At 43.1% G+C, this 18,558-nt stretch overlaps 1 protein-coding gene across 3 annotated transcripts in view; it reads left to right on the top strand.

Annotated features, from left to right (window-relative positions):
* Positions 1–18,558, top strand: part of l2hgdh (L-2-hydroxyglutarate dehydrogenase) — a 39,196-nt gene that overhangs the window by 2,473 nt on the left and 18,165 nt on the right. For all 3 annotated transcript variants that reach the window (XM_063048509.1, XM_063048507.1, XM_063048499.1), the window contains exons 2-4: positions 2,058–2,170; positions 11,402–11,553; positions 17,653–17,784. In XM_063048509.1, the coding sequence (XP_062904579.1) occupies positions 2,058–2,170; positions 11,402–11,553; positions 17,653–17,784 (397 nt within the window). The remainder of the gene's footprint in view (positions 1–2,057; positions 2,171–11,401; positions 11,554–17,652; positions 17,785–18,558) is intronic.

Raw genomic sequence — 18,558 nt, 5'->3', positions numbered from 1 at the left:
GTAGAATCTCAGGTGGTGAGGAGGAGAAGATGGCGGCGCAACGCAGCGGCCACTCCGGTGAATGATATCTGTTATCTGTCAAGTAGGGTGCTGTGCACAATCCTGATTTGATGGAGACAGACATGAGAGCACGGAGGAACATCTGGAGAAACTTCTGAAAGGCCTGCTTCGCTGCAGCTGCTACTGTGTGATCCAGAATCTCCAGAGGAGAAGGCTCCAGGTCCTTGGCTTTGCCTGTTGCTCGACAGCCAGGGTGAGGTCGAAGCGCTCAGCGGAGGATGGTGCTCGGGAGGCTGTATCGGAGGGGCTGGTCGGAGGCTCGAAGTTTTCGGACGGACTCAGAGTTGGCTGTGGTCAGGAGCTTCCAATGCATCTGCAGTTGTCAGCGCCTGGAGATTTATGGCAGGGAGAGTTTCTCCCTTTTGCCACCTGCTATCAGGAGTCGATTGGAACTTTGAGGGTTTTTTTTACTGTGCCCATGGTCTGCTGTTTATCAAATTATGGTATTGCTTTGCACTGCTGTAACTATATGTTATAATTATGCAGTTTTGTCAGTGTTAGTCTTTAGTTTGTCCTGTTTTTGTTGTGATATCACTCTGGAGGAACATTGTATCAATTCTTAATGCATGCATCTCTAAATGACAATAAATGAGGACTGAGTGTCCTCATAATCTAAAAAAATCCAATCTAATGGGCGTACAGGAGTGAGATATGCCAACTAGTGGAATGGTGCCGTAGCAACAACCTGGCACTCAATGATAGTAAGACAAAAGAGCTGATTGTGGACTTCAGGAAGGGTAAGACGAAGGAACACATACCAATCCTCATAGAGGGATCAGGAGTAGAGAGAGTGAGCAGCTTCAAGTTCCTGGGTGTCAAGATCTCTGAGGATCTAACTGGTCCCAGCATATTGATGTTGTCATAAAGAAGGCAAGACAGCGGCTATACTTTATTAGGAGTTTGAAGGGATTTGGCATGTCAACAAATACGCTCAAAAACTTCTATAGTTGCACAGTGGAGAGCATTCTGACAGGCTGCATCACTGTCTGGTATGGAGGGGCTACTGCACAGGACCAAAAGAAGCTGCAGAAGGCTGCAGAAGTCAGCTCTATCTTGGGTACTAGTCTACAAAGTACCCAGGACATCTTTAGGAAGCAGTGTCTCAGAAAGGCAGCATCCATTATTAAAGACCTCCAGCACCCAGGGCATGCCCTTTTCTCACTGTCTCCATCAGGTAGGAGGTACAGAAGCCTGAAGGCACACACTCAGTGATTCAGGAACAGCTTCTTCCCTCTGCCATCCGATTCCTGAATGGACTTCGAAGCTTGGGACACTGCCTCACTTTTTTTAATATACAGTACAGTATTTCTGTTTTTGCACATTTTTTAAATAATCTATTCAATTGATGTTATTGATTTACTTGTTTATTTATTATGTTTTATTTTCTCTCTCTCTCTCCCTCCCTCCCTTAGATTATGTATTGCATTGAACTGCTGCTGCTAAGTTAACAAATTTCACGTCACATGCTGGCGATAATAAATCTGATTCTAATATTTTAGGACCAGAGAGAGATTAATCTTTAATAATAGATTAGTACACCAATAAAACTTAATGGCAACTGCAGCTAACACTCCAGGCAGGGGAATTTAACATATACTATTTGTCCTTCAGGCACTCTGTCCCTCCCTCTCTGACTTGTATCTAATACAATTCTAATTAAAATCATCAGGCTGAAACATGATAGATCCAGAAGATCATGTCAGCTTGTTAATTCTTAAATATTATCCTGGAAAACAATACAAAATAATGTCTCGTAAAGCAACAGAAGTCAGATAAACAATGGATTTGCATATCTAATCCCACTTCAGAAATTTCTGTCTGTTTCATGATGTAATAGTGATTACCATCACATCAGCAAATTCTGGGTCATTATTGCAAATTTAAGTCAAATAACATCAGTGTAACAAAAAATTGTCTTATTATTGAGCCTTTATTTTGAACTAATATAGCCTGAAAATTTGGATATCTATGCTTATGATTGAACTTCCCTTTTCTAGTTATGATGTGGCCATTGTTGGAGGCGGAATCGTTGGACTGGCATCTGCTAGAGAACTGATACAGCGGTTTCCTAAATTGACATTCATTGTACTGGAAAAGGAAAAGGAACTTGGTATATCTGGAGGATAAGGTTTCTTATGTTTTTTTTAAAAGAATTGATTTAAGCAAAATACAAACCTTTGGAATAAAATCAGAAAATCCTGAAAGTACACAGCACATTCAATTCATAAAGGTGAATTTTAGGGAGGAAATTGTATGTTTACAGTTCTGGCTGATGTTGTGATGAAGTGTTTCAGATGAAAAACAATAAGTGCTCTTTTCATACCTGGCCTGCTGAATTTTCTGTTTTTAATTCAGAGTTGCAATGCTTGTAGATTTTTGATTTTATTTTACTAACGTCTAGATTTGCCTAACCATTTGCATTTGCAAGTCATTACAGTAGACCATGAAACAAAATCTTTACTGACAATTCCATACACGTGGTGCTCTGATGTATGGATGCCAATAGTAATATCACTTGTTGATAGTGACAAGTAATATTCGGTACAGGACATTTGAAATAATCATTGACGGTACATATGATATGTAGAAGAACACTGGAACCGTCTTTGTACTGGAGAATTGAGTCCGGCTTTGGTATTTTAATTTTTTTTAATGAGCCCGAGACACTGCTGGTGCATCCACCATCCTTTGGTTAATTCCATCATAATGTTCTATTGTTACTGCTCATTTCCACTCCCCCTCCATTTTTCCCCAATTCCTGCTGATTTCCTCAGCTCCTCATTTCATGTCCTCCTCTCCCTTGTAAAACTCTCCTCAGTTCACTTCTACAGATAACACTCTGTAGAGTGATAGACTGTGAAAATAGGGCCTCGTCTGCTGTGCACACTCCTTGGACTTCTTGTAGGATATTGGAGCCTTCCTCTCAAAAGCACTTTTTTTCAACTGGCTAAATGTGGTCTATTGGTTATAGTTTAATAACCTGAGAAAAATGATGGTATGATACTTTTCAACCTGATTGTATATTTGTATTAACAGAACATTCTCACAACTAAGACCATAAGACACAGGAGCAGAATTAGGCCATTCAGTCGATTGAGACTATTCCGCCATTCCATCATGGCTGATCCTGGATCCCACTCAACCCCATACACCTACCTTCTCCTTTGATGCTTTGATCAGGAAACTATCCAACTTCCACTTTAAATATATGCACGGACTTGGCCTCCACCACAGTCTGGGGCAGAGCATTCCACAGATTGCTGTGGAATAGCTCTCTGGCAAAAAAAAAGTCCTCTGCCTCTGTACTAAACGGTTGCCCCTCAATTTTGAGGCTGTGCCCTCTAGTTCTGGATACCGCCAGCATAGAAAACATCCCTCCACGTCCACCCTATCTAGTCCTTTCAATATTTGGTAAGTTTCAATGAGATCCCTCTGCACTCTTCTGAATTCCAGTCAGTACAGGCCCAAAGGTGCCAAACGCTCCTCGTTTGTTAACCCCTTCATTCACAGAATCATCCTTGTGAATCTCCTCTGGACTCTCTCCAAAAACAACACATGCTTTCTGAGATATAGGCTCCAAAATGACTTTTTAAAAAAGTTTAGCCAACATTTTAACATAGTGGGTGAGTATAATACTGTTGTGAAATTGTTACTTTGAATTCTTCATGGCAGATTTTGGGAAGAGGATGTTGTAAATTTGCCGACTAGTTAGGAGTCTAGCTACAGTAAAGCCTCTAGACATAAGCAAATTTTAATAATATTGATAAATACACTTTAATGATAAATATTCATTCATATTACAGTTCAAACATATTGCAAACTTTGTGGAATAAAGCAAAATAAGTTATTGTAATCTTTCCATTTTTAATCATTGCATCCATTAGCAGCAAGACCTTCTGCTGCACAAGCCCTAAGTTTCAGAATTTTCTCCTTGAACATTTCCATCCTTCAGTCTGTTTATAAGACACAATTATGCACAACCAAATTCATGTTTATCCGTACTAAAATGACTAATGTAAATAGATGTAATGTATCAATATAATACTTTGTGCAATGCAATCAGGTCAAGTCGGTGAGGCTGAAAAGGGCAACATGAACAAAATACTGGAGGAACTCAGCAAGTCAGGCGGCATCTACGAAGGGTAATGAACAGTTAGCGTGTTGGGCCAAGACCCTTCACTGAGATTGGAAAGGAAGGGAACAGAAGCCAGAATAAGAAGATGGGGGCAGGGGAAGAAGTACAAGCTGGCAGGTGATAGGTGAAACCAGGTGAGGGGGAAGCTGGTTGGTTGGTGGGGAAGGGCTGTTGAATTAAGAAGCCAGGAGGTGACAGGTAGAAGAGATCAAGGGCTGAAAAAGGAATCTGACAGGAGAGGACAGTGACCTTGGATGAAAAGAAAGGAGATGGGACACCAGAGGGAGGTCATGGACAGGTGAGAGTGTAACCAGAATGGGGAATGGATAAACAGAGAAGGGGAAGGGGGGGTGAAGAAATTACCAGAAGTTATAGAATTCAATGTTGACCACCAGAAAAAGACCTACCCATGTGATTACATTGCTAATTATTTTTGCATGAGAGATTTTAGAAGTCAGATTCAGGAAAAGACCCGTATACTCACTATAGGAATTTTGGAGGATAAAATGACAGTGGCATAGTTCTGAAGTTTTCATGTGAAAACAAGAAACAATGTTGGAGTGTTTACTTCAGATAACTTAAAGGCCTGTGGCGATGAGCCTTGTTCAATGCAATTAGGTCAGGTGGGTGAGCCAGCAAAGACATACCCATATGATTACATTGCCAATTATTTAAAAACCACCAAGCAGAACATTAAAAGGTTCTTCATCCGCAAGGGTATCCAGAAAGCAAGGCAGGAGCAGAGGGAACTGCGTAAACTCCAGACAGAGTTGCAGCAACTCCTCCTTCTGCAGTCGAAGGGGCTGGATGTCAGGGAGGAATTGCAAGAGGTGAAGGGCCGGCAAGCCCAGCACCTCGCCGCCAAATCCTCCAAGATCATCTTCCGATCAAGGGTCCAAACCATGGAGCAGGACGAGACATGCTCACGCTTCTTCTTCCAAAAGGTGCACGGGGGAGTTCTGTGATCCACAACCTTAAGGAAGAGGACGGCTCAGTCGCGTCCTCACAAACCGACGTACTGAGGATCTGCAAGTCCTTCTATGCCGGTCCGTACGACGAAAAGGCCACAGAATCCACAGCCTCCCGCAACTTCCTGTCGTCTATCACGCAGGTCTTAGACGACGGCAAGCGGGAGAGTCTGGATCAGCCACTGACCCTGGACGAGCTGACAGGCTCCATCCGTTCCTTTGGGTCGGGTAAGACTCCCGGAAGCGACGGCTTACCGGCTGAGTTGTACTTGGCTCTGTGGAACTGGATGGGCCCAGACCTGCTGGAAGTGTACAACGCTATGCTTCTGGCCGGCAGTATGTCTGAGTCCATGAGGAAGGGTATCATCACCCTCATCTACAAGCAGAAGGGGGAAAGGGAGGACATTAGAAATTGGAGACCCATCTCTCTCCTGAATGTGGATTACAAGATCCTGTCCAAGGCTATCGCCAACAGGGTCAAGTCTGCTCTAGGACAGGTGATTCACCCAGACCAAACCTGGGCTGTACTGGGCAGGAAGATCTCAGACAGCCTCGCGCTGCTGAGGGACACCATCGCCTACGTGCAGGACGGGGGTGGACACCTGCCTGGTCAGCTTGGACCAGGAGAAAGCCTTCGACAGGATATCGCACACGTACATGGCGGACGTGCTCTCCAAAATGGGATTTGGGGAGGGAATCCGGAATTGGATTAGACTGCTCTACACAGACATCCGTAGTGCAGTCCAGGTCAACGGGTGGGAAACAGACAGCTTCCCCATCAGGTCTGGAGTCAGGCAGGACTGTCCCCTCTCCCCTGTCTTGTTTGTCTGCTGCATAGAACCCTTTGCGGAAGCCATCAGGAGGGATGAGGGCATAAGAGGGGTGACGCTGCCAGGCAGTGGAGGGACCCAAGTGAAAACCTCCCTGTACATGGACGACGTCACCGTCTTCTGCTCTGATCCGAGGTCAGTTCGCAGGTTGACTGGCACCTGCGAACAGTTCGAGCTAGCGTCGGGGGCCAGGGTCAACCGCATGAAGAGCGAAGCCATGCTGTTCGGCAACTGGCCCAACCGATCCAGCGTCCCCTTCACCATCAGGTCTGACCACGTGAAGGTGTTGGGGATCTGGTTCGGAGGGGCTGAGGCGTGCAACAAGAACTGGCAGGAGCGGACTGCCAAGGTGAAACAGAAACTGGGACTGTGGGGAGGGCGCTCCCTGTCGATAACGGGCAAGAACCTGGTCATCAGGTGTGAGGTGCTCTCAGGGCTGCTGTACTTGGTGCAGGTCTGGCCTGTCCCCCGCTCCTACAGCTCGGAAATCACCCAGGCTGTCTTTAGATTCGTCTGGGGATCCAAGATGGAGCAGGTGAGACGGACCGTCATGCACAAGGCCCTGGACAACGGGGGCAAGAACGTCCCCAATGTCGCCCTCACCCTGAAGGCCAGCTTCGTATGTGGCTGCATCAGGTTGTGTGTAGAACCCAGGTATGTGGGCACCAAGTACCACTACGTGCCCAGGTTCTACCTGTCGCCCTGGCTATGAAGGGTGGGTCTGGCCCCACTCCAGCGCAACGCCCCAGTCAGCTGGTCGTTGCCGGCATACCTGTCCTACGTAGCAAAGTTCTTCCAGGAGAACGCCTTTGACCACAGGGCCATCAGGCAGTGGTCGGCTCGTAATATCCTGCAGGCACTGCAGGAGAAGGACGTGATGGACACAGTGGGGTGGTTCCCTGAATGAAGCAGACTGTCCAGTTCATTTGGCAAAATGCCTCATCGCCAGATCTCACCAACAGGCACCAAGACCTCGCCTGGCTGGCGGTGAGAGGGGCCCTCCCAGTCAGAGCCCTCCTGTACGCCTGGAACGTCGTCTCCACACCCTGCTGCCCACGGGAGGACTGCAGTGAGGAGGAGTCTGTGACCCACCTCTTTGCACACTGCCAGTTCGCAAAGAGGGTGTGGAGGAGGATGGACGGGCTAGTGTCACGTTTCATCCCCAGCAGCTGCGTAACAGAGGACTCTCTGATCTACGGGCTGTTCCCGGGGATGCACACAGAGACCAACATCCGGTGCTGCTGGCAGATCATCAACTCGGTGAAAGACGCTCTTTGGTCGGCCTGAAACTTGATGATCTACCAGCACATGGAGATGTCCGTGGGAGAATGCTGCCGACTGGCACATTCTCGACTGCAGGAGTACGTGCTGAGGGACGCACTGAAACTTGGTGCAGCCACCGCAAGGGCCCGGTGGGGAAGGACCACAGTATAGGTTTCTCCACCCGTGGGAGTGGGAGGGGTCAGGGGGGCAGGGAGTATACCCCTCAACAATGATATGGTAAGCTGAACTACTGGAGTGCCACGTGGGTGGCTATAAATACGGATATGTACTGACTATAATGGAAACGTATGTAAAGGATGAAAAGTTATTGAATGGTTTATTGTATATATTTATTTTTGAATAAAGTATATTTTGAAATTTAAAAAAATTGTTTAAAAACAAGATCACTTCAGAACCACTGAATATTTATAAATGTGTTATAGGTGGGGGTGGTAGTGGGGATAAGCTCCTACTACCTAATAAATGCTCCCAGTGGTGTGCGTCTCAAATTTATTTATTGAGATACAGCGCAAAATAGACCCTTCCGACCCTTTGAACCACGCCGCCCAGCAACCCTCAGTTTTAATCTGAGCCAAATCACTGGACTATTTACAATGACCAATTAACCTACCAACTAGTATGTCTTTGGAACGTGGGGAGAAACCCAGACTTTGGCCCTCACATGTGGCTTAGCTGCTAAACCCAGTGGAACTGTTCCTCCTGACAAAAGGGTCAACGGTGGGTTACTGGTGCCTTAAAACCAGTGGCTTCAGGCAGCTGGGACCCATCATCCGTGGTTGGTAGCTCATCTAGGAGAAGGGAAACTGATCTCAAAGCTCCTCATGGGGAAGGTTACGGGAGTAAACCCTGAGGAAAAATCCAGAGCTGTAGTTCCTCGGGAAGTCCTAATTGAGTTCAATGCCGACTGGCAACTCTACTGTTCCTTTGGATTCATCAGATGTATGGAGAGGGGAAGCCGGTTACATGGTCAACAGCTTGTTCCCCATATCATACTGCCTTGGCTAGCATATCCTGTAGACAGCTAGGATGCCACATCTATGGTCAACCCCAACCAACAGAGGGCCTAGCATGAATAATGTATTCTTTAATTGTAGCTTGCTTTAGGCTTTTTTTGCTGCCGTAAATGTAGCTTTCTCAGGCTACGTCCTCACTACGCCAGATAATTTTGAAAACGCCGGTTTCGAGTAAAAACGACAGGCGTCCACACTAAGCGTTTTTCAAAATATCTCCGTCTACATTAGGGGGATATTTGGGCGAATCTCCTCCTACTGGGCATGCGCAGGACACAGAAAACAAGCGAAGAGGGAAAGATATACTTCATGCGTGTTTGTCCAGTTACAGAGTAGAAAAACTTTAAAGGAATTGCTCTTGGCTCTTGCACAGGAGGACTTAAAACTTAAAAAAAAACAAATACTGGAGCGTATGGAGGCAACCGACAGGGAGTTCACGGACAGTATGACCCAGCTGACGACGAACATTGAAAAACTAACTCTGTTACATTAATAAAGCACCTTGTTAAATATATAAAACGTCTGCATCAGTGTTATCTTGTATTTCCATACAATGTTACATTAGGCTGTTACACATCTATTGTCAGAGAAGTACTTGCATAAATAGGTAAACCACCTTCATACAAGCAAGAACAGAAAACAGGGCGAAGTGAGTATACTTATTTATTCAGTAAGCTATGGGTCAACTGGCTTCAGTCTCGTCCGTCTGTTCTGAAATTGTTTGGTAGTGGCGTTCAAGAAAATAACGAACATCTGTTCCAGCACGTCATGACAGCGTTTTTAAATAGTCAAAAAAACTCACACAATTTAACTCTCACGCCGTTCACACCGACTGCGCGTTATAACAGCTTGCGCAGTACCAAGCAGAAGCAGAAAAAAAGCATTGTTGTGGTGTTGTCATGATAGCGTTTTAAAATCTCTCCGGTTACCCCGTACACACTACGCCGGATATTAAGCGTTTTCAGATCTATTCACTCTAGAGAGTGTTTTCGAAAATCTCCGTTTTCGGGGGCTGAAAACGCCGGCTCAGTGTGGACGGAAGGGCAAAACGAAGAGAAAAAGCTTCGTTTTCAAAATTATCCGGCGTAGTGTGGACGTACCCTAACTGTAGGCTTGTAATGAGTTAACTATTACTGTAAATACAAGCTGAGAGCAACATAGGACAATGCATGGGGAATAACAATGAGGAGGCCATTTCCAATCAATAAACAGGTCTAGGGTAAAGATGATTCAGGTACACACAAAACGTAAAAGTTTGAATGTTCCTGTAAGGGAAAGTGAGACTGTATTTTTATGAATACTGGCACACCCATGCAACTTTACTGTTCGCCAAGAAGCAACAAGTTAACTCTCAACAGTACAAACTTAGATTGGATTTTTATTGAACTTTATTGAACATATTTTAAACTATACCAAACAAAGTAAAGAAAAAGGGCCCATTACCTACAGTATATATTAGTCTATTACATGCACATAGTCATTGGAGCTCATTGTTGCATAATCAGTCTAGTCCACTTCACTTCATTTACTCACGATAAACAGTTCTGCGCTGAAAAACAGTCTGAGTGAAACATGAATAAATATCCGCTCAATGTCAAAGGAAAAGGTGTTGAACTTTCTCCGGGATCATGTACTAATTAGCTAACTAAAAGTTATCTGTACTTTCTCAATGAAACCAAAATCTGCACCAGGATTTTCTGACATCTTTTTCTATCCTTCCAAATTTGTGTGTTTTACCATGTTCCTGCACTACATTTGTTGTCCATTTCTTTCCTCCAACATTCTCCTTCTTCCATCCTAAACTCTCTCCAAAGTGGTTACTTGTTCTCTTCCTGGGCATCTGACTGGCCATAAATCCTTTTGGCTAATTACAACAAACCTAACTTATGAATCAACTGAATTTTTATTTTAAGCGAAATGAAATACTCAATTATATAATGTAATTAAAAGAACACTTATTGAGTTTTGAGAAAATCTGCAAAAAAACCCAAAAGCATAACTGTATTAATAAAATAAAGCATGGTCTTAAACCAGGGTATTACATAAAGTACCTATTGAAATTAATTTTTAAAAATGTGTTCATTTTTTGGGGCATGAATTGTAACTGGCCAGACCAGCAATCATTGCACTTATGAAGGTAGTGGTGAGCTTCCACTGCAATCTTTCTGCCAAAGGTTCTCTTTGCAGTGCTGCTGCAAAGAGAATTCCCAGAATTAGACTCTGCAGTGATCAAGGAAGGTGGGTTGTCTCCAAATCAAATGGTGTGTGACATGATGAGCTGATTCTTCCCCACTGCCATCAGATTGATGAATGGTCCTTGAATCTGTGAAAACCAGCATATTATTCCTTTTCCTTGCACTATTGGTTTTGTAATTTATGGTAGTATTATGTCTTTGTTTAGTATTGCTGGTGCAAAATAACAAATTTCACATCATATAATACAATGGCGGTGCTTTCACGTGTCCTCTGCCCTGGCTTTCGGCAGTAGAGGTGTAGGGTCTGTGGCAGGTGTTGTCAAAGACTGTTGTGCTCTTGCCAGTGTTGAGTTGGAACAGCAGCAGCTTATAATAAAAGCTGTTAAACCAAGAATGAATGAAGATCTGATATTGGACTTTGTATGCATATATGAAGAGAATCCCTAACTTTAATGGTCATAGCAGTATATAAAAATATAGCTGAGGAGTCTCATGGAAGAAAGTCAGTGGGTGGCGAAAGAGCAGAAGCATTTCAGTCTTGATCTTTTAAACTGGGTTAAGTGGTGAGCTGTCAAGGACAAAAAGCTGGACGAATCTGCAGTGACTTGGCAGTTTCTTACATCAAGTGCAGGTTTGTAGAAGGCAAGAAAGAAAACCTAAATGACACAGTTTATAGTGGGAAAAGAGCAAGTTAATTTTTTTTGTTCTTTGATGCTGATCTCTCTTGCTCTGTAGTGTTAACTTTTGACTTGAAGGTATATCTTGTCACAGAATTAGTGTCCTGTTTGTTTTCATGCATTGATACAAAGAACAACTTCAATGTTATTACATTTGTATTATTTTGTATAATTTTGTAACAACAATTCGTTTTTAATTTTATCTGTTTGCTCTCTGTACTAATCACTGTAATCTTGTTCAGCTTTCCATCAGAGTGGACATAACAGTGGGGTTATTCACAGTGGAATTTACTATACACCAGGATCTTTAAAGGCTCAACTGTGTGTGCGGGGTGCTGAACTAAGCTATGCTTATTTTGAGAAGAAAAGTATCCCTTATAAAAGATGTGGTAAGGTGAGTATTTTTTGGTTGTATATATGTCTCTCACCTGTTTTGTTCTATTGCTCAGGGCAACTAAATTAATGTTTCACGATAGATACTTGATAAGGAGAATGCTAGACCTTGATTCTCCAGAGAATTGTTCTCAATGGAAATTTTCTCCCCACAATCTCAGCATACCTCCTCAGTTTCTACCATTCACCTACATGCTAAGGGCATGTGCAGTGATCAGTTAACCTACCAACCCATACATCTATGGGATGTGGAATGAAACCTACTGGATGTAGTCATGGCGAATGTGCAGTCTTCAAACAGAGAGGTCTGGTGTGAACCTGGATCTCTGGCATTGCAAGGCAGCAATTCTACTAGCTATGCAGCAGTATTGACACAGTGGGATAGATTTCCATATCCAGTACCATAAGTCTTTTTGATAATGGGAGTATGCTACTTGTGAAATTGTAGTCTTACTTTATCAGTTCTGAATTTTCATAATCACTCCCATACAATGTTCAAAACTTTCGCTCATGCTAAATTAATGAATTAAACATCATGGTTTAGGAAAATGTCTTTTTTCGATATCAGAATATGCACAAGCAACACAGTTGATTAATGTTATCAATTCACTAGAAATAATGCCTACTGTTAGAGTTCTTCATTGACAGTAAAATATTTCTTTCTACTTCCGGCTGCCTTAGGGAAGAATTCATGTCCAAAACAAAAATGCATATAAATTTATTTTGAAATAAATTACAAAAATTCAATCTATTTCTTTCAAATTGTTTTTTTTAAATGCAGGATTACTTTCTCTTCATGAGATTTGGGTAGCACAGAAGCACAGTGGTTAGCACAGCGCTTTACAGTACCAGCAACCCAGGATCAATTCCCTCCACTGTCTGTAAGGAGTTTGTACATTCTCCCTGTGACTACATAGGTTTCCTCCAGGTGCTCCAGATTCCTCCCACAGTCCAAACACATACCGATTGGTAGGCTATTTGGTCATTGTAAATCGTCCCGTGATTAAGCTAAGGTTAAATCGGGGGATGCTGAAAGGTGAAGCTTGAATGGGCCGAAGGGCCTCCTGTGTTGTATCTCAATAAATAAATATAGAGCACTTTCCATTCCACTCTTCCCTTCCTGTTGATGTACATCTTTCATGCAAGGAAATTTATTGGATTTTATGTACGCAAAATGTGATAGATAGTTCGGGTCAATTCTTGAAGCAATAACTTAACATAATCCATCCTATGGGGGGGAGGAGAGTTTCAGTCCTAAGTTAAAACTTTACTGAAGATGTTAAAAGTTGCAAATACATATTATAGGAATATTTAATGAGTGTACTTTTTACTCTTAATATAATTCTCTGAGAAAAATTTGCAAAAATATTGGTGATATTAATTCATCAGCAATTGGGTTAACAGTGAGGAAGCTGTTAAGATTTAAAATGGAATTGCGACAGCAGGAAGTAGTTTATGGTCAGAAGAGTATCAATTCACAAGGTGTTGCTCGTCTAAATGTCAAATTTCTTCCTGCAAGTTGTGTTTTCTTTTATTTTCAACACAATCTTCTTGCAACAGTCTTGTTTGTGGCTCTGTCCAACATTCAGGCTGGTTTTGTTTGTAATCCTGTTAGCCTCATCACTGCTGTATCTCTCTTGTTCTTAAAGCTCTGTATCAAAAAAATTGTTCTTTTTCTCTTATACCCTCCTAACTGCACCTTTGTTGTTCCTATTTTTTGTTGAATATGTTTTAAAAGGATAGCAATGGTACTGACTGCCTCATTTCAGGAGGTAGTCATTAAGCCACTTATAGACAGTAAAAGTGTTCCCTTGCAGGGGAGTAAAGAAAGTGTGGATCTCTTCCAACTGTACCAGATAAGTAAGCCCTTGGAACAAATACGGTACACTGAGTCAAATATGCTTCAATAATGTGGGGGAAAAATCAAACATCAAGGAATTTGGGAAGCAGCAGTGGTCGACAAAAGAATTTTGGGGTACAAGCAGCTCCAGGTCAGGGGAAAAATGACATGGGGAGTTTTTTTAAGAAACGTTGAAATATTAAATGTGTTGGCAAAAACATCTCTAGCTCCGTCATGCTGAGCAGCAGTGCCTCTGGGGCTGTTTGCTCAGTCTACTGCTGTTCACGCTGCTGATGCATGACTGCACTGAGAGATCTAGTTCAAAACGAATCAAGTTCGCTGATGGCACAACAGTGGATGGCCTCATCAACCATGACAATGAGACAGCATACAGAGAGGAGGTAGAGCAGCTGATAGAATGGTGCGAGCACAACAACTTGAGTCTCAATGTAGACAAGACCAAAGGGATGATTATAGACCCTAAGAAGGTGCAGGCTGACCACTCACTGCACACAAGTGATTCCTCCGTGGAAAGAATTAGGAGTACCAAGTTTTTTGGGAGTGGACAGAACATACGATCTCCCCAGGATCCCCAACACCACATCTTTGGTCAAGAGACTGAGGCAAGTGAGGCTTCCTCCCCTCCCCCCCCTCCCCCCCCCACACCATTCAAACCAACTTTTTACAGGAGCACCATCAAGAGTGTCCTGACCAGCTGCACCACCATCTGGCAGAGGAATTGCAAGGCAACTGATTTCAGGTCCCTATAAAGGATTGCGAGGACTGCTGAGAGGATTGTCAGGAAGCTTAATGGTCTGAGGGTGGATAAATCTCCTGGACCTGATGGAATGCACCTTCGGGTTCTGAAGGAAGTAGCTGGAGAGATGGCGGAGGCACTAACAAGAATCGATAGATTCTAGCATTGCACCGGATGACTGGAAAATTGCAAATGTTACTCCGCTATTTAAGAAGGGTGGGAGACAGCAGAAAGAAAACTATAGACCTGTTAGCCTGACGTCAGTGGTTGGGAAGTTGTTGGAATCGATTGTTAGGGATGAGATTACGGAGTACCTGGAGGCACATGAGAAGATAGGCCAAAGCCAGCATGGTCTCCTGAAAGAAAAACCTGCCTGACAGACCTACTGCAATTTTTTGAGGAAATTACAAGCAGGGTAGACAAAGGAGATGCAGTAGGTGTGGTGTACTTGGATTTTCAGAAGGTCTTTCCAGCTGCCGTACATGAGGCTGCTTCGCAAGATAAGATCCCATGGAATTACAGGGAAGTTACTAGCATGGGTGGAGCATTGGCTGGTCTGCAGAAAACAAACAGTGAGAATAAAGGGATCCTATTCTGGCTGGCTGCCAGTTACCAATAGAGTTCCACAGGGATCGGTGGTGGGACCGCTGCTTCTTATGATGTATGTCAATGATTTGGACTATGGGATTAATGGATTTGTGGCTAAATTTGCCGATGATACAAAGATAGGTGGAGGAGTGGGTGGTGTTGAGGAAACAGAGAACCTGCAGAGAGACTTAGATAGTTTAGGGGAATGGGCAAAGAAGTGGCAAGTGAAATACAATATTGGAAAGTGTATGGTCATGCACTTTGGTGGAAGAAATAAACAGGCAGACTATTATTTAGATGGGAGAGAGAATTCAAAATGCAGAGATGTAAACCCTAAAGGTTAACCTCCAGGGTGAGTCAGTGGTGCAGAAGGCAAATGCAATGTTGGTATTTATTTCTTGAGGTATAGATTATAAGAGCAGGGATGTGACCTTGAGGCTCTATAAGGCATTTGTGAGACCACACTTGGAGTATTGTGTGCAGATTTGGGCTCCATATCTTAGAAAGGGTATACTGACATTGGAGGGGGTTCAGAGAAGATTCACAATAATGATTCCAGGAATGAAAGGGTTACACTATGAGGAATGTTTGGCAGCTCTTGGGCTATATTCCCTGGATTTCAGTAGAATGTGGGGGGTATCTCATAGAAACATTCCAGATGTTAAAAAGCCTGAACAGATTAGATATGGCAAAGTTATTTCCCATGGTAAAGGAGTCTCAGACAAGAGGGCACGACTTCAGGATTGAAGGACGTCCATTTACAGCAGAGATGTGGAGAAATTACTTTAGTCAGAGGGTGGTAAATCTGTGGAATTTGTTGCCATGAGCGGCTGTGGAGGCCAAGTCATTGGGTGCATTTAAGGCAGAGATAGATAGATTCTTGATTAGCCCAGGGCAGCAAAGAATACAGGGAGAAGACAAGGGAATCAGAATCAGGTTTATTCTCACCGGCATGTGACGTGAAATTTGTTATCTTAGCAGCAGAAGTTCAATGCAATACATAGTCTAGCAGAGAAAAAAAATGAATTTAAAAAAAACATGATAATAAATAAACAAGTAAATCAATTACGTATATTGAATAGATTTAAAAAACATGCAAAAACAGAAATACTGTATAGTTTTTTTTAAAAGTGAGATAGTGTCCAAAGATTCAATGTCCATTTAGGAATCCGATGGCAGAGGGGAAGAAGCTGTTCCTGAATCACTGAGTGTGTGCCTTCAGGTTTCTGTACCTCCTACCTGATGGTGACAGTGAGAAAAGGACATGCCCTGGGTGCTGGAGGTCCTTAATAATGGACGCTGTCTTTCCGAGACACCACTCCCTTAAGATGTCCTGGGTACTTTGTGGGCTAGTGCCCAAGATGGAGCTGACTAGATTTACAACCCCCTGCAGCTTCTTTCGGTCCTGTGCAGTAGCCCCTCCATACCAGACAGTGATGCAACCTGTCAGAATGCTGTCCACGGTACAACTATAGAAGTCTTTGAGTGTACATGTTGACATGCCAAATCTCTTCAAACTCTCATAAAGTATAGCCGCTGTCTTGCCTTCTTTATAACTACATCGATATGTTGGGACCAGGTTAGATCCTCAGCGATCTTGACACCTCGGAACTTGAAGCTACTCACTCTCTCCACTTCTGGTCCGTCTATGAGGATTGGTATGTGTTCTTTCGTCTTACTTTCCTGAAGTCCACAATCAGCTCTTTCATCTTACTGATGTTGAGTGCCAGGTTGTTGCTGTGGCCCCATTCCACTAGTTGGCATATCTCACTCCTCTATGCCCTGTCGTCACCACCTGAGATTCTACCAACAATGGAGTGAGGATGACTGGAAGAATTGGATCAGCCCATGATTGAATGGCGGAGCAGACTCGATGGGCCAAATGGCCTACTTCTGCTCCTATATCTTATGGTCTTAAATCGTGCTTCAGATGTGAGAAACTGCTTTGCACGGAAATCCAATAACCAGAGGTGCCTGCTGTTGCTTACGCGTGTATGGGGTTCTAGGGAGGGGTAGTGCTTCTGGTGAAGGGGCTTGTCATGTCCAATCTGGGGCAGCTCACTCACTTTTGGTCCCCACCAGACGCTCAGTTCTTACCTGTTGCTCCAAGTAGCTGTTTGCATACCACACTGGTACAGTGCTTCGACAGGCAAGCTAAAGCAGGTGAGGGTAGCTGATGGGCCTCGTTCCTCGTAAGATAGGGACATGCCACATACCCCACGAGATAGGGACGGCCTGGAAGGCAATTCTGCAACACTCTGTGGAGAACAAAGGGCATGACGAGGCACAGAAGACGCCATGGTCATCCACTGCAACGAAGGAAGACCCCAGTTTGTGAGACTTGTTCGTACCACTGGATGTGGACTTCTGAGGTCAAAAGTGTGGAACTGCCCCAGTGTAAAGGCTTTTCCACTTTAAAACGCTCCTTTAATCATCGGACTTGATAGATTATGAACAGTATGCCCTCAATGTAGGATCGCTTGCTATGTGTCAATGAACACGACTCATTATGTGACAAACTGTTCCACTATTTATCTTGTAAATATACCATTTATCTGGAAAACAACATAACATATACACATGTAATGGCAGAGCGGATGAATTCAGACATTTCTATGTGAGGGATTTCCAAAGGAACAATTGGATTTGTAATGATTTCCACATACTGAATAAAAATATATAAGATTTAAAGATTTTAAAATGTAAAATAAGCTCCTTGAGGATCTCACTCTCGACCTCCTCCCCACCACCACCTGTAAAGACACAGAATCATAGATAACTAATCTATAATAGCAACAGAAAAGTTCCACTGATTAAAAGCAAACTTGTTGAATTTATAATCGAATGGTAGTTTATCATTCAGGATCTTGTGATTTTCATTTTCACATGATTTGTGAATTTCATTTTTATTGCAGCTTATTGTTGCTGTTGATCGAGAAGAAGTTCCACAGTTAAAAGCTTTGTTTGAACGTGGACAGCAGAACAATGTCCAAGGCCTGAGACTTATTAGTGGAAAGGAAATCAAAGAGCGAGAGCCCTATTGTAAGGTAAATTTTTATAATGTTTTAATACTTCCAAATTTTCTATACACTGAATACACAGATCCATGTTGGTGGAAAGTTCCAGAGTGGTGGAAACCAGCCATTTCTTTGAATGTACAGCAATTGATTGCATCAAGGCCAAAGCCATAGTAGAGACATTTTTTCTACAGTATCCACATAGGATATTTTACAGCAGGGTGTTTAGTCAAGGGTTAAAAAAAATTACCTAATATTATGACTTGTGTTATCAATACTAGGAATCAAATATAGAATATTTATTGTTGTGCACTGCCTTTTCCAACCAGGCTAAGAAAGGATAATTATTTGAGTACATTATGGAGGTTTATTTGTTTCTTCCCTCTTAAAATACTGCAACACAAATTTTCTGAAGAATACTATGTGAAAAGGGTTATTTTTTGTGTTTTACTGTCATTTTAAAATCAAGATACAAATCAAAGCTAAATACAAACAAGAGAAAATCTGCAGATGCTGGAATTCCAAGCAACATACACAAAATGCTGGAGGAACTCAGCAGGCCAGGCAGCATCTATGGAAAAAAGAACAGTCAACATTTCGGGCCGAGACCCTTCAGCAGGACTGGAGAAAAAAAGCTGAGGAGTAGATTCAAAAGGTGGGGGGGAGGGGAGAGGAGAGAGAAACACAAGGTAATAGGTGAAACTGGGAGGGGGAGGGATGAGGTAAAGAGCTAGGAACTTGGTGAAAGGGGTACAGGGCTGGAAAAGGGGAAGCGTGAGAGGAGAGGACAGAACAGAAGGCTAT

The sequence above is a fragment of the Mobula hypostoma genome, chromosome 1 (genome assembly GCF_963921235.1).
Source record: "Mobula hypostoma chromosome 1, sMobHyp1.1, whole genome shotgun sequence".
Classification (NCBI taxonomy): domain Eukaryota; kingdom Metazoa; phylum Chordata; class Chondrichthyes; order Myliobatiformes; family Myliobatidae; genus Mobula; species Mobula hypostoma.
Note: the sequence above shows the minus strand (reverse complement) of the source record. Positions and strands in the feature narration are given on the sequence as shown.